At 53.3% G+C, this 15830-nt stretch overlaps 5 protein-coding genes across 5 annotated transcripts, besides 1 other annotated feature; 3 read left to right on the top strand and 2 right to left on the bottom strand.

Moving 5' to 3' along the window:
- Positions 1 to 145: 145 nt before the first annotated feature.
- On the top strand, positions 146 to 3235 carry NFIA_104570 (uncharacterized protein; the record flags this gene model as incomplete). Its single annotated transcript, XM_001266865.1, has 1 exon — positions 146 to 3235. One exon carries the CDS (start codon positions 146 to 148, stop codon positions 3233 to 3235), a length of 3090 nt encoding a protein of 1029 aa, XP_001266866.1.
- A 1073-nt stretch (positions 3236 to 4308) lies between these two features.
- Positions 4309 to 7671, top strand: kgd1 (alpha-ketoglutarate dehydrogenase KGD1; the record flags this gene model as incomplete). The annotated part of the gene is made up of 4 exons (XM_001266864.1): positions 4309 to 4524; positions 4599 to 6643; positions 6703 to 7076; positions 7133 to 7671. The coding sequence occupies 4 exons, from the start codon at positions 4309 to 4311 to the stop codon at positions 7669 to 7671; spliced, it is 3174 nt and encodes a 1057-aa protein (XP_001266865.1).
- Positions 7672 to 8510: 839 nt separating this feature from the next.
- Positions 8511 to 9761: a mobile genetic element.
- A 355-nt stretch (positions 9762 to 10116) lies between these two features.
- Positions 10117 to 12236, top strand: NFIA_104550 (putative PHD finger domain protein (Ing1); the record flags this gene model as incomplete). The annotated part of the gene is made up of 4 exons (XM_001266863.1): positions 10117 to 10515; positions 10577 to 11289; positions 11346 to 11554; positions 11608 to 12236. 4 exons carry the CDS (start codon positions 10117 to 10119, stop codon positions 12234 to 12236), a joined length of 1950 nt encoding a protein of 649 aa, XP_001266864.1.
- Positions 12237 to 12452: 216 nt separating this feature from the next.
- Positions 12453 to 13408, bottom strand: dscB (the record flags this gene model as incomplete). The annotated part of the gene is made up of 2 exons (XM_001266862.1): positions 12453 to 13088; positions 13142 to 13408. 2 exons carry the CDS (start codon positions 13406 to 13408, stop codon positions 12453 to 12455), a joined length of 903 nt encoding a protein of 300 aa, XP_001266863.1.
- Positions 13409 to 13685: 277 nt separating this feature from the next.
- NFIA_104530 (TFIIH subunit TFB1 family protein) lies at positions 13686 to 15666 on the bottom strand (the record flags this gene model as incomplete). The annotated part of the gene is made up of 2 exons (XM_001266861.1): positions 13686 to 15472; positions 15525 to 15666. The coding sequence occupies 2 exons, from the start codon at positions 15664 to 15666 to the stop codon at positions 13686 to 13688; spliced, it is 1929 nt and encodes a 642-aa protein (XP_001266862.1).
- Positions 15667 to 15830: the final 164 nt, after the last annotated feature.

Here is a 15830-nt window from a genome sequence, read left to right as displayed (position 1 = left end):
AGCTCATTATATTGATTTTATCACCATTGCAAGCTCAACAGGACGCGAACGACAAATTCGAAGGCAGAATGGATGATTTCTATGAGTCCTGAACGGAGCGACCACTCATAAGGAAAGCACTGTAGGTGCTGGGGCGCCGACAATCATGCCACCATCCACAGTCTTCTCCTACTGGCGACGTGAACATCGTCGGTCGAGTGCACCCCCCGTCTCATCGTCCGGACAGGTCTCTTCAAGAGGCAAAAGCAACGGCAACCCTCCTCAGCTCCCGGTTATTCAGCACACCCCGATCCTTGCGACTACGGTTGAGGAATCATCTCCATGCCCCGATGCGCTGACTCCCCTTACTTCGAGCGAATACTCGCCTGCAGATGGCGATACTGATAAGGGACATGGTGTGGGTTCTACAGTCTCGACAGATGCGCCGTCATCTGCTGCGACCAACCTGGCAGTACCGTTCTCTACTTCGGACAAGCAAGTGCGGCCTCAATCCAGTCCGGAAGGCCGCGAGAAGAACTTGGATCTGACTGCTCAGCCGAACTCGTCGCAAGTGTCCATTACGGCTTCCCGTCCCGAGTATGGCGACAGTGATTCCTCGAAGCCGAACTCGCCTTTTCGGCTGTCCTTCGGTAAAGGACTGCTGAACTCTCAGAATCAATCCTTCGACACCAATATTAAGCGATCTTCGACACCCGTGTTGACATGTACCGCTGACAAATCGAATACAATGCACAAGGAATACAGGCCGGAAGGCTCGAGTTACCGTCGTCAAACCGATCGGGACGTGTCCGCAGAACATACACCGCATAAGTCTGGGAAGGCAATGCTTCACCTCCTCAACCCGATGTCTCTGCTGGCCCGGCGCCGCTCTTCACAATTTGCCGGCCTCCGAGCGGAGGACATCAGCATCGGAGCTCGAAACGTGGTCCCCGCCATACCCGATGATTATGATCCTAGGATACGCGGAAACATCATACACGACTTCTCTGCCCCTCGTCCGCGCCGGAATCTGTCCACAGCCCCAGTGCTCTTACAAGATGCTGCAAATCAGTATAATCCATACAATACGCCGCAGACTGAGAATGTGTCTCATCCGCATGGCAGGGATGCAGTGGTTCAATCAAGCGAGCACAGGAAGAAACACAGTGAATACTCCCCAGTTTTCAAGGAGCACTTCGAGGACGATCAGAATGTGCTGCAGGTTGACAACAAAGCCTATTTACAGTCATCGCTTCTCACAAACCCGTCTCTTCGTAGCAATGATCAATCGGTCCCTGTATTTGCAAGGCGACTCCCGTCACGACTACCCGATCATGAGGAACATCCTGAGGAATCAATCCCTCATCAGTCCAAGCCGCAAGCAGGACCGCAGAGCAAAGAACAGCCAGCGGCTCAACAAGATTCAGATACAATTGAAATAATACCCCATCAGCCATCTGGCCTACCGAAACATTTCAAAAGCAACGCGTCCCGATTCAGCTTTGACATGAACGGAGTTGAATCATCAGCACAGGAGAAGCTACTGGAAGAGAAGCACAAGGAGAAAGAAGCGGCACGCAGGGCCAAAGCTCAGCTCGAAGATAGAGAATACAGTGACGTCGAAGACGATTATGACAACGACCTTTTGGATGACTTTGACGGCTTGGAAGAAAGGATCCCTGGGGTCAACACCGACGCCGAAGAAGATGAGTTCAGTGGATTCTCCGGCCCGGGGGCCGCATTGACTACCTCATGGTATGCGCCTGGCCTCTCACCGGTCGTCGCGAGCCCCATCAGCGCCCCGGGTCTTGGTCCAGCAGTCGACATAAATCTGCAATCGGATCAAGGCGGCGCTCCTCAGGTATCCGAGCTCTCTGCCACCGAAGACAAAGTCGCTTCGTTTCCCCCGACGACAACCCTTTCAGAAACGGCAGCGGTAGGATACGCAATGCAGGCGGGAACTCGTTCTTCTACATCGCAGCTAACCGAAGAAGACGACGACCTGTACTTCGACGACGGGGAATTTGGCGACCTGGCTGCTGATGCAGGCGGCGAGACGTTTGACGAATCGATTTTCGATGACGAATCCAGTCATTTGTATGCTCGCAAGACGGCAGTTGTACCCGCCGCGCCGGTTGAACCAGGCACGACGGACCAGACGGAAGACAAGTCTAGATCAGGTGAAGCACCTGAACCCCACAGCCCAAGTCCCGAACTGGATCAGAAGGATGGTCTTAAGCACGCACCCAGCGTTGCTAGTGATTTCCGAGACCGAGCAGTTGCCAGATATGGTGGACTTGACGCTGAAATGACCCATAACCTGACGACAACAAAATCTCATGGTGGGGTCTTATCCGAACATAACCTGGAGGTCTTGCACAACGCGCTGGAGAAGGCCGCCAATGAGACAGCCAACATGGACAGATTCAAGCGCACCACAAGCGCGAGCGAGAGGTCCCTAGACCAGGACAGCACTGCCAGAACGAACCAGACTATGGACTCTTACTCGGGGCTCGTCTCAGACGACAGCCATCTGAGCCAGGTTATGGATGCAATGGGCTTTGAAGAAGTTTTTGACGATTTCAACTACGACGACGATGATGCCTTTTACGATGATCCTATCATCGCTGCTGCCAATGCGGAGGCACTGGAAAACGACGATGAAGGTTTCTATGGGCAAGAGTTCGGATTTTACGCCCAGGCTCATGGGGCCTACAGCTCAGAACTTACAAATGGGGGATATTTTGGTCCGCGTGGCGTCGAAGGCATTTCGCGTAACCACAGCAGCCGAGGCAAATTCAAAGAACCCAGTTTGACTCCTATTACTGAACGAAGTGAATGGAGCACGCGGAACTCGGTCATTTCATTGACAGCGCACGGGGCGGCTCACTCCAATCCCGCCATCTCTGGTCCAGGGCTGGCGCAACTTGTTGATATGGGTACCATGGACGACGAGATGTCCCTGAGCGCGTTGTTGAAACTGCGACGAGGTGCCTGGGGTGGCAGTAATGGAAGTCTTCGTAGCAGCAGCGGAAGCCCACCACCTCATCATCACTCATCATCGAATCGCGCGAGCTTCACGGCCTTTTCTGATGTGAGCCCGACTGTATATACGGTTCCTCCGGATTACCTCTTTGGAGGACCAAGCGCGGCTGAATCGCCGATCATGATACCAACAAACGGAGATGCCACCCACCAGTCGGTATCTGGAGAAGCGGACTCGCAAATGAATCCTGAAGAAGCTATTCCCAGATGATGCAGTCCGTCCACCTCAACGAGCCTGCCGAGCTAAAGGTAGCACGACACGGAGGAGAAGTGTGGCGAGTACATATACATGATTTATACCCACTATTTTACATCTTTCTTGGTTTAGATTAATTCATGATGACTGAGTATCTATACTTGCGTTATGCGTTTCCTCTTTCCAGGTCTTACCTAGTCCTGACACCTATATTCACTTAGTTTCTTCCTTTTCGATGAGGTAATTGACCATCTACTGCGTAAGGTAGTGCCATAATTCGGTGGACCGTCATAGTCTACTCTCATGTAGTTAGTTTCTGATGTGCCTCAAAAGTGAAAAGTACATCCCATGAGTGATCGAATCTTCTCGATGACAGCTTGTGCATACAGATGAAGTCATAGTATGGATTTTGCGTCCTGTCCTGAGGATTACTATGAGTAAATTAATCCAAGGCGATGATTGGTCTGCAAGTCCATCCGCAAAAACCCGGAGCGGGAAATGTTCATACCCGGCCTGTGGCGGTGCGAAGTGTTCTATTGTGATTCGCGACCGGCTGTACTTGCCGCTCTCCAGCTGGTCGTCGGCCCGGGCGAGTGCTGAGTAAGCTGTGGCTGTTGTCAGGAGGACAGCAGGAACTGTATTAGCCACATCCGCGCTGGCCGTCATAACCGTAGGCATTCGGCAAACCTCTTCTCCCAGTCCTTCGTCACTAGAGTTACTTGTCCTCTCTACTCCGGATTTCTCTCCTCTCTTCTTTTTTTCGCGAGGAAAAAAAAAGAAAAGCTCTGATTGTCTAAAGAGAGTGCTTGCTCTCTGATGAGTTCTGTTTCTGTGCAGGTGCTACGGCAATCTTAGTCGACACCTGTTTTCTGATTTTTTAGTGACTACCGTGTGTCTTCCTTTCATCCGTTCAAGCTATCTCAGCTCCTGGGAGCGTTGCCACTTATATCGACAATTTACGAAACAGGTCTCTATACTATATCTGATTCGTTCTTACTTAGTGTTGAGCAATACTAGAAAGAGCTCGAGCCTACTTGTCGCATCAGCTTCATCGCATCTGTTTTCATCGGCGACGGAAAATTCCCGCAATGCTTCGTACCACAGCCGTCAAGGCCACCAGCAGCGGTCTGCTGCGTGGTCCCGCCTGCTCGGCCTGCAGGCGGTCCATCTCCCTTACTTCCTCTGCCAGAACTACTGCCAGCCATAGCTCGAAACTTGGCTTGACCACGAGGAGACCTCTCGCCATTGTTGACCGTTTGTCCAACGGCAGGAGACACTATGCTGCTGCTACTGATGCGGGAGTGGTAAGCCTAGCGCGCCTTAGTCCCCTAATCTAGCTATCACTGAAGACATGGCTGACTTGAACGCGCGAATCTAGGATCCCAATGACAACTTCCTTTCCGGAAACACAGCCAACTACATTGACGAGATGTACCTGGCTTGGAAGAAGGACCCTTCCAGCGTGCACATCTCGTGGCAGACATATTTTAAGAACATGGAAGAAGGCAACATGCCCATCGCCCAAGCTTTCCAGCCTCCTCCGACTCTTGTGCCTACTCCCACCGGTGGCGTTCCGCAGACCATGCCTGGCGAGGGATTGGGCCTCGCCGCTGGCACTGACCTAACAAATCATCTTAAGGTCCAGCTTTTGGTTCGCGCATACCAGGCTCGTGGTCACCACAAGGCCAAGATCGATCCCCTTGGCATCCGCGGCGAAGCTGAGGCATTCGGCTACAACAAGCCCAAGGAGCTTGAACTTGACCACTATGGGTTTACTGAGCGCGATCTCGACCAGGAGTTCACCCTCGGCCCCGGTATTTTGCCTCGCTTCGCCACTGAGAGCCGCAAGAAGATGACTCTGCGCGAGATCATCGCCACCTGCGAGAGGATCTACTGTGGCTCCTACGGTGTGGAGTACATTCACATTCCTGACCGCAAGCCCTGCGACTGGATCCGTGATCGCTTCGAAATTCCCGAGCCCTACAAGTACTCGGTTGACGACAAGCGCCGTATCCTTGACCGTCTCATCTGGAGCCACAGCTTCGAGGCCTTCCTGGCCACCAAGTTCCCCAATGACAAGCGTTTCGGTCTGGAGGGTTGCGAGACCCTTGTGCCCGGTATGAAGGCGTTGATTGACCGCAGCGTCGAGCACGGCATCAAGGACATTGTCATTGGTATGCCTCACCGTGGTCGTCTCAATGTGCTGTCCAACGTCGTTCGTAAGCCCAACGAGTCCATCTTCAGTGAATTCTCCGGATCTGCCGAGCCCTCGGATGAAGGTTCGGGTGATGTCAAGTACCACTTGGGTATGAACTTCGAACGTCCCACGCCCTCTGGTAAGCGTGTGCAGCTCTCTCTGGTCGCCAACCCCTCCCATCTCGAAGCCGAGGACCCCGTTGTTCTTGGCAAGACCCGCTCTATTCAGCACTACAACAATGACGAGAAGGACTTCAACAGCGCCATGGGTGTTCTGCTGCACGGTGATGCTGCCTTCGCCGGCCAGGGTGTCGTCTACGAGACCATGGGCTTCCACTCTCTCCCCGCCTACTCGACCGGTGGTACTATCCACATCATCGTGAACAACCAGATTGGTTTCACTACCGACCCCCGTTACTCGCGTTCCACCCCTTACTGCTCGGATATTGCCAAGTCCATCGACGCCCCCGTGTTCCACGTGAACGCTGATGATGTCGAGGCCGTGAACTACGTTTGTCAGATTGCTGCCGACTGGCGTGCCGAGTTCAAGCGCGATGTCGTCATTGACATCGTCTGCTACCGTAAGCAGGGTCACAACGAAACCGACCAGCCCTCTTTCACTCAGCCCTTGATGTACAAGCGCATCGCCGAGCAGAAGGCCCAGCTTGACAAGTATGTCGAGAAGCTGATTGCCGAGGGAACCTTCACCAAAGAGGACATTGACGAGCACAAGAAGTGGGTTTGGGGTATGCTCAACGACAGCTTCGACCGCAGCAAGGATTACCAGCCCACCGGCAAGGAATGGCTGACCTCTGCCTGGAACGGCTTCAAGACCCCTAAGGAGCTGGCCACCGAGGTTCTACCTCATCTGCCTACCGCTGTTGATGCTTCTTTGTTGAGCCACATTGCCGACAAGATCAGCGGCGCCCCCGAGGGCTTCACCGTCCACCGCAACCTCAAGCGTATTTTGGCCAACCGCAAGAAGGCCGTTGATGAGGGTAAGAACATTGACTGGGCCACCGCGGAGGCCCTTGCCTTTGGTTCTCTGGTCAAAGAGGGCTACCATGTCCGTGTTTCCGGTCAGGACGTTGAGCGTGGTACCTTCTCCCAGCGTCACGCCGTTCTGCACGACCAGGAGAACGAGGCTACCTATACCCCCTTGAAGCACATTGGTGAGGATCAGGGCAGCTTCGTCATCTCCAACTCTTCCCTCAGCGAATTCGGAGCGTAAGTTGACTTCCAACGACCGATTTACCTTGGCTCGCTCAAGCTAACTTGTTTTTAAGCCTCGGTTTCGAATACGGTTACTCTCTGACCTCCCCTAATGCCCTGGTCATGTGGGAGGCCCAGTTCGGTGACTTCGCCAATAACGCTCAGTGCATTATCGACCAGTTTATCGCTTCTGGAGAGTCCAAGTGGCTGCAGCGCTCCGGTCTCGTTGTCTCTCTGCCTCACGGTTATGATGGCCAGGGCCCTGAGCACTCTTCGGGTAGAATGGAGCGTTGGTTGCAGCTTTGCAACGAGGAACCTCGCCAGTTCCCCACTCAGGACAAGTTGGACCGTCAGCACCAGGACTGCAATATGCAGATTGCCTACATGACCTCTCCTGCCAACCTTTTCCACATCTTGCGTCGCCAAATCCACCGCCAGTTCCGCAAGCGTAAGTTTTGGTTCTCTGCTTCCATGAATGACTCTTCATAAACTCACTTGCCATAGCCCTCATGATCTTCTTCTCCAAGTCCCTCCTCCGCCACCCTGTTGCTCGCTCCGATATCGAGGAATTCACCGGTGACTCGCACTTCCGGTGGATCATCCCTGACCCGGCCCACGGTACCGCCATTGACGAGCCCGAGAAGATCGAGCGCGTCATTCTGTGCACTGGCCAGGTCTATGCTACCTTGGTCAAGCACCGCGAGGCCAATGGTATCCGCAACACTGCCATCACCCGTGTTGAGCAGCTGCACCCCTTCCCTTGGGCTCAGCTGAAGGAGAACCTGGACAGCTACCCTAACGCCAAGGACATTGTCTGGGCTCAGGAAGAGCCTCTGAACGCCGGTGCTTGGAGTTACACTCAGCCCCGTATTGAGACCCTGCTGAACGAGACTGAGCACCACAACCGTCGCCACGTCCTCTACGCTGGTCGGGCCCCAAGTGCCTCCGTCGCGACTGGTCTCAAGTCCGTCCACGCCAAGGAGGAACAGGACTTCCTTCAGGAAGCATTCACTGTCCACCAGCATCGTCTGAAGGGCGAGTAAGCGGGACGTTGTAGCCACTGTTGGATTATCATCTCAGGTGCTTTGATTTGTAGGAGCTAGCGTCTATCCATTTCTGTCTCCTTTGTATGAATTCATTCTGTTGTCAGCATCTACTGCGGCTTCCTTCCTACAGTCATGCTGTCCTGTTTTTTGATATCTCTTTTTGAATGTTCCCTGGCACCCTGTGAGGGGTTGGGATTGACTTGTCTATTCCTATAACATGCCGGAGCATGGGTTTGTAAACTAAGAAGGCCTGATTTACTAGATCTGCAATATTCCATTTTTCGTGAACATATCCTGTCCTAGAGATTCTTATGAGACTGAATTGATATTCAGCACTGATGACGTCATGGCAGCCAATTGGGCTAAGATTAGTAAGCTCGTTAGAATAACGTAATCCACAACCGAGCGAGACAGCAAAACCGAATTTTGGCCGATGCTGAAATACCATGAGATATCTTACTACCACACAATCAAATCAATGTAAATTTTCGAATTATCTGGATCTACTAGGGCAGCTGGTTCTAATATGACCAATTTAATGGCAATTACTGCATCGTGGTGGCGCATGCTTTCTGGGAACTGATTCCACCAAGTCCATTGCCTGCATGGCTTCTTGAGCAAGTTGCTGACCTTTGGATCCTGTCAGAACACCCCCAGTAGTAATAAAAGATCTTGGGGCTGTATGCTTCCATTTTTGCTTTTCATTTGCTGCGCGAAGCTCAGTCATCTGGTGTTATAATAGAATGACTTCATGCATGGTGGATTCGGCTGCTTTTGCCAGCTGATGAACTACTTCATTTAGCAGGCTTTCAGAGTTACAACTAACTAATAAATTATTTGATAAGCTGTATCTGCTTTTGTACCTTAGCAGTAGTATAAGGAGTCTTTGCTGTCCATTCCCTGTCTCTGTCTAAAGGCCCATGAGCAGTAGAGGGTGGTGTGATATGCTTAATGGTAAGCCTATCCAACACCTGTTGATAATTCAATGGAACTAGTCCAGAAGCCCTGAATCCACTGCTGATATTGGAAGGTGATAATGCTTTTCGTGCTCGCTTGTAGAGATCCAGAAAGTTCTCTTTGTTGATATGATGAATGCTATTTTGAATACTGCGCATCACCTCTGCACCATATGCCTCCTTTAGGGGTGCAAAGCAGCCAATATTAAGTGGCTGCAGTTTATCAGACGAATGGGAAGGCATATATAAAGGAATGATTTGATGATTCTTGCAGAATAGGTCAAACTCTGCAGATTCATGGCTAGTATGACCATCAAGTATCAGAAGCCAATATTTTCCTTATGCACGCGTCATAGTATGCTTCTCAAAGACTTTTTCCAACCATGATAAGCCAAGCCCATTATTAGTCCATCCATTATCGCTCACACCAATCAGCCAGTCAGGGTCTATATCTTGATACCATTGAGACTGATGGACCTTGCCAGAGAAGATGATCATGGGGGGCAGAGGCCACCCAGAAGCATTGATACATTCAATGACAGTAACCCATTCGCGATTCCCTGGCTGTACAGCTTGTACGCGGCTTGTTTGATGGTGGGATGCAGTAATGACCTTTGCTGTATGAGCTACACCCATTTGAAAGCCAGTCTCATCAAAGTTGTAGATATCCTGTTCAAGAATACCATATTTTAATATGGTGTTCTGAACAAGATCAAACCACCGGTTGATAATCTTAGGATCCTCACATTTTGCACGCTGATAATAATACTTGCGGGTATATTTTGATGTAAGATCATCATGCTGTTTAATGAAGTTGCTGACCCAGTTCTTTCTAATGCCAGTAGATGGACCTGATTTCTGCTGAGATAGTAGTAAATCTGCCATCTTGTGTACAATATCTTGAGTTGGGGGTAGGCCGCGATCATCCATATCTAGAATCCACTTCTTTAATGAGGCCTCTTCAAGATTGGTAAGCTTCTGATAGTTCACTGGTATATTGCTTCGCGCCTTTCGACCATTGATGCGATGGGCTAGAGTGGAATGTGGGACATCATATGCTGCTGCTGCCGCTCGTACACTTTTAAAATGACCATTTTTATATGCTTTGACTGCAAGAGATATGCGATCTTCTAATCTGATGCTTGAATCTGCTGGATTTGATGCCATATTGGACAAAAGGCTGGATTTGATGATGATTCGGTGGTGGTTGTAAGATTTCAGGGGTTGAGTGTCTCGCTCGGTTGTGGATTACGTTACCTGAAATGCAAGGCATCAATCACCTGATGCGGGCCCAAAGGGGAAAGTCTTGCTTCTCCGCACTGCAGAACTTCCGTCTCCTCTCGCCCCATTATCTGACAGACTATCCCATCAACACCTTTGCCCATGTTGTTGGGTTCAAGAAGTATCCCAAACTTTTGTTTGTACCATTTTTCCTCACCTGATTGAGCGGTTTCTGACCTGTTGCGTTTGAACTTTCTCTTCAACCATGGCATCCGTCGTTTCTTCGTCGACGGTCAACGCTCAGGGTCAAAATGCTCGCCAGTCAGCGCGCCAGACACGTACCAATCCATCCAGAACGTCCAAGACGCTGGGAAGGTCAGCATTTGCCTACGGTCACGGTTCAATGGTTGAAGCGCCTCCTACACCTCCCGCCCCTCACGGATTCTATCCCGCCCTCACTCATTTCACCGACGCTATAACCGCTCTGCCGCGAGAATTTCGCCGTCACAATTCGTTGCTGAAGGAAGTGGATGCAAAGGCTTGGGCGCTTGAGGATAACCTTCTCCAGTTGTTGAAGGTCTCCTCGGAGTCGCAACCTGTTCCTTGTCCGTCGAATCCAGCGCCTATTGTTGACGGGGTGGTTCGGGATGATATTGTGCCAGCGGTAGGTGGTGGATATCTACAACAATCAATATGCTTGGCTAAACCTGTGTGCTTTACAATAGAATCCCTCGCAACCCCCTGAATCGCAAGAAAGCAAAAACCGTCGTCTTCTCTTCGATCGCGTGCGGCGCACCCTAGTGGATCTGATGATGACCGCGGACGAAAAGAACCATGTCATTTCCAACGCCAATGACGAACTAGACCGGCAGCTTCTGCGCATCGATGGCGTATTTCCTTTCATTGCAGGGGAGATCAGTGAGGAGGCGCGACTGGGCAGTCTTACACACTGGGCCTACTCGAACAGGAACGCCGCGAAAACTACTACAAATGAGCGCCCGCGCCGGGAAGTCGCATCCAACAAACAAGACCTGAACCATGCGCTGGAAAACGAAGCTGGATCCCGTAGTGATGCGAGACGGGATGCCGCTCGCAAACAGCGGCGCACGCATGCCGATTCGGACTTTGACGATGCTCGTGCATCTGGTTCGCGGAAGGGGCAGGTTAGCAAACCTCGCAGTGGTGCAGGTGCGGCTACTGGGGATCTGTCTGCAGTTGGGCATGGTGCACAAACTTCGGGTGCCTCGGGGGCATCGGGTGCGACGAAACGCCGCAAGGTCGAAAGACCTCCAGCGGCCGATGCGGGTGCAGCGATGGAAAGGTCCGCCAGCGGCGCTGGGAATGCTTCGGGACGTGGTGCATCAAAGGACGCGACAGCTTCAGATGCCACCAAGAAGAGATCTCGTGCTCCTAACACGAATGCAGCCGCTCGCAAGAGGTGAGCTTTTTTGGGATATGCAATTCTAACTTGTGCCTTTGCTAACCAACTGGCAGAAATAATACGGGAACCTCCGCGGCGAATTCGCCAGTGCTGGCACCTGCTCCTCTGGCCGGGGCGTCGAGTGCCGTGCGTAGCGCAGCCAGTCCCGGACCTGGAGCAATCGCTCGGCCCCAGTCGTCTCGTGCCCAGCAGAGCTCTGGACAGTCGACCAATGGTCGCCAGCGGCCGTCCTCCTCGGCGTCCAATCGCCTGGCAAGCAACAGTATGTCACCTCTTTCCTTTGTCTTTCTTTTGCTAACCTTACTTTTGGTTCAGGCAAAGTCGTCGATACCAAGACTCTACCTAAAGAAACTCCGAAAGCGGACATGGTTGCAGCTGCACTTAACTCAGAATTGCAACGCCAAGCCGAGGAAGAGAACTCCGCCACAGCTGCAGCCAAGGCTGTCGGTCCCGTCAGCATGAAACGCGAAGATACAGAAATCCGCCCTGCGGAGTCGGTCGAACCTCGCGAAACACCAGTACCTCAAGCTTCGAACGCAGCCCCGAAGGGCCGGTCGTCGAAGACGTCCACGCCTGTGCTCTCCACCTTGTCAGAACCCAACTCGCAGCGCACTCGACCTACCCGCAACACAGACCCCGCGCCTGCGAAACGATCACATAAGAAGAGTGGCAGTATAGCGGTAGCCCAGCAGCGAGCAGTGTCTGAGCAGGAGGACTCTCTGCATGAAGGGGACGACGAGGACGAAGATGGCGAGCCGCGGTATTGTTACTGTAACGAGATCAGCTTCGGTGATATGGTCGCTTGTGACAACGATGCATGCCCGCGGGAATGGTTCCATCTGTCTTGTGTTGGGTTGACCAAACCGCCAGGGAAGAATGGTAAGTTCATTGGCCTAATGAGTTGGACCATGCTGATAGGGTACAGTCAAGTGGTACTGCAATGAATGCAAGGAGAATATGCGAAGAAATCGGAACGGGCGGTGACCAGTCGCAGCATGGGGTTCGTATGCTCAGGCACAGTTTTGCTGATTGGGATGGTCTCTTGATTTGGCGTAGGAGTAGGCAAGTTATGGACATAGCATAATAGACTCGATTTTCTGTGGCATATCATTTGTAGGTCATTGCCCTCGTAGTATTGATCAACCACGGCACTGTAGGAGTTACAACGCCCTCAACCTATCCATAATCCCTCCTTCTCTCCTACGCTGTCTCTGCCCAGACGCCTCACTCCCCAACCCGGCATTCCCACTCGCCGCCGCCGCAGCAAGAGCCTCACCCTCCAACCTCCTCCTCAAATCCTCATATCGCTCCCCGCCTTCTCCCCCCTGGGTTCCCCGTCTCCCCACCTCCTTCTCCCCAACCGCCCAAGCCGGAACCCTCCACCGAGCCGCAGGCAACGGCAACACCTCCGCCCGCCACGCAACCCCAACAACCCACCCCACCGTCGCTGGAAGCATCATCCCAGGAAACTGCGACAGAGCCAGCTGCGCCGCAACCAAGTACGTAGTTGACTTGTCGGAGAGGAGGAGCGTGAGGTATTTCCCTTGACCCCCTTCTCCTCTTCCGCTCTCATCTGTATTTCTATTCGCCGAAGTTGTAGACGTGCTGGTGCTGGTGCTTATCCTATACCGAAACGTATGCGGGATCCCCGCATGGTACTGCGCCAGCAATGCAAACAGCGTGGCGGTCGGTCCGCAAGGGAGATAGTTCATTTTGTAAAGTGTCAGTGGACGGAGGAGGACGAGGAGGAGCGGCGAGAGGAGAGAGGTATACGGTAGCGTGGAGAGGATGAATGTCTTTCTTTCTCGTCAGTATTGCGAGCGAAGGGGAAGTGGAAAGGGGGACGTACTGCGAACTTGCGCTTCCCCCATGCGCGCTCAACAACGCGGAGATGGTAGGCGAGCATAGCGGCGAAGAGGGCCTCGGTTGAATTGGCGAAGCCGGCGAGTTGCCATGTTGCGAGGCGCCAGAATTGCGCGTAGGGCCAGAGGTGTGGGGAGATGCGGATGCTGGCGAGGTATTTGATGTCGAGGATGGAGAGGGCGATGGAAGAGGCGATTGTGTAGATGAGGAGGAGTTTAGTGATTGGGGCGTTGGTTAGGCCGGAGGTTAGCATTGTTTCGTCTTTTTCTAATTTTCACTTTTGCTTTTTGCCTCTGGTGCAAGGGAGCAGACCGCGTGGCCTGAGTGTGCGGAGTGTGCTCTGCTGGTGCTGGTGTAGTCTGTTGATGATGGTGAGGGGAGATGATGGAGATGATGGATGGTGAACACGTCGCGCCAACTGTGGGCCGAAGCCGAGTCAGTCGGCATGCCGATCCATGATTGACTTACATCTACGGAGTACCGTAGCGTCTACAGTTATACTATACTGGATGCAGATAAAATCATATACATTATCTATTTTCCAGCGATTGCAATCGCTGCATTTCTTCAGTGTATGCCGTATTGTACTTGGCCAAAGCAGTCTCCAATGCTCGGATGGTGAACCCCAGCAACTGCTTGACAGCCTTCTCTCCACCTGTAACTCCCGCAAGATTGAGGCGGATCTTCTTGCCAGTAGCCTCTAGCACCTCTCGTGCATGCTGCTTGAGTCGGTTCACTTCCACCTGGCGCTCAGCCTCGGCGTCGTTTGCGACAGACTGGATGCGTTCCATGGCCCGGTTCAGCGATTCCACAAGCGATGCTACCTCAGCCGCACGATCGGGATTTCCGGACAGAAAAGCCTGCCAGAATTGGTGAAGGAACTCCGTGGTTGTCGCATGCGTCAGGGTTAATCTATCATACAGATTGGTCGACAATCCGTACGTCCCCCCAGTAGATGTAGCCTCCGTCTGGTTGCGCCGGTCGCGGATGGCGTCAAGGATCTGCTTCGATGCGCGCTGCAAGTTGGCCTGCGATCCGACCCGCTGATCATGTTTCTGCTCGTCCTCATCTTCAAGTTCCTCTGGTTCCACCAGCTTCCCCAATGGCGCTGTCCCATCGGTCGGCAGGTCCCGGTCGATCTGGCCACGTAGATCACGGAGAATCTGGTCGGGATCCTGCTTGGCAAACAGCCGACTCTGCTCATCTTCGGTTACTTTGGCCTGCGAGAAAAACCGACTCTGATCCCGGATATTCAGTAGAATCCTGTTCTGTTCATCGTCCCCGCGCAAGTCCCGCAACTGCAGCTCATTGTACGTCTCCTCATCAATGCCGACAGGCGCCGACGGGTCGCGATCCACCGGCGCCACATTCGCCATGATCTTCTCGCTCAGCGTATTCAGCGTCCGAATGATGGGTACCTTGTCCACCCCCGACGGCCGCATGTCCAGATCCGGCCGATTCCCGCGCCGCTGGCTGTTATTGACCTCGTTCCCCGCCAGATCCAAAAAGTGCGGCACGTGCGCCTCCCGCTCGAGATTCGCCTGCTCGTCCTCGCGCAGATATTTGTCGAGAATGGCATCCGTCGCATCGTTTTCGGAGATGCGCTCGCCGCGCAGTTTTTTGAACAGACGACTCTGAAAGAATCGCGACCAGAACTGCTGCTCGCTCAGCTTCGGCACATTCTCATCATATACCCTCTTCACAAGTGGATGCTGGCTGAAAATGAGCTGGATCTGCTCCTTGCTGATATTGAGCTTGGTCACGTTGTCCTCGACCCGCGGCTTCAGCGAGGATAGCACATTGTACGAGCCGCGCGTCTGCGACCGCTCGATCGCGTGCGCCCGCAGCAGGTGCAGCCGCGTCGACCAGAACTGCGACATGAACTGCGAGGCGGACAGGGTATCTGGTTTGGTGTGCAGCGACTCCATAAACATGCGCTGCAGGTTCGCATCGGCCTTGAGCAGCGACTGCTGCAGCTCCACGTCCGCCTTGAGCCGCTGGTCGTCATCCCAGGGTTTTGGGGCCCGCCCGGCCGAGGACACCGCACTTGCGATCGCCATGGCGGCTGACAACCCTTCCCCGCCGGCGGGTGTTCCTGTCCGACCGGGTGTCGGGGTCGGAGTCGCACTCGCGGCGGTTTTGGCGGCCTGGATGGCGGCGCTGAGTGCATCTTTGATGGCGTTCGCTTCCGCACGGGCGTTGGCCCCGGCCGTAAAGGAGAAGACGTATTGATCCGGGGAATCATTCGGCGTGTTGGGAGGGAGAACGAAGATCTTGAGCATCACTTTGGGGTTACTAGCCGGGGTTTGCTGTAGATCTGCCTTGGTCAATCACCCCCACAGAAACAACCGAGTGGCCATCTCACGTACTAGTGATCTGAGAAACTGGAATCGTAATTGTTCCGGTAGCGCCGCCAGCCGCAGGAATCCACGAGATGGACTGGCCGTCCTGAGACATGGTCAGGGTGCCATCTTTCTTCTTGTATGCCGCCGATCCGCTCGGAGGTGCCATCGTCCTGGAACTCGACAGCTTCCACTGTCCTGAGCGGCGTATCGGGATGCGCCCATCGGGAGAGGAGAAAAAAGTCCTTCCAAGGGGCGAGGCCGGCGAAGAGGAAGGTCAGCGGCCCTCTGTGAAGGTTTCGTGGGAGGGAAGTGGGATGATTTCTAGGTCTT

The sequence above is a fragment of the Aspergillus fischeri genome, genomic scaffold (assembly GCF_000149645.3).
Source record: "Aspergillus fischeri NRRL 181 1099437636245 genomic scaffold, whole genome shotgun sequence".
Lineage (NCBI taxonomy): Eukaryota > Fungi > Ascomycota > Eurotiomycetes > Eurotiales > Aspergillaceae > Aspergillus > Aspergillus fischeri.
Note: the sequence above shows the minus strand (reverse complement) of the source record. Positions and strands in the feature narration are given on the sequence as shown.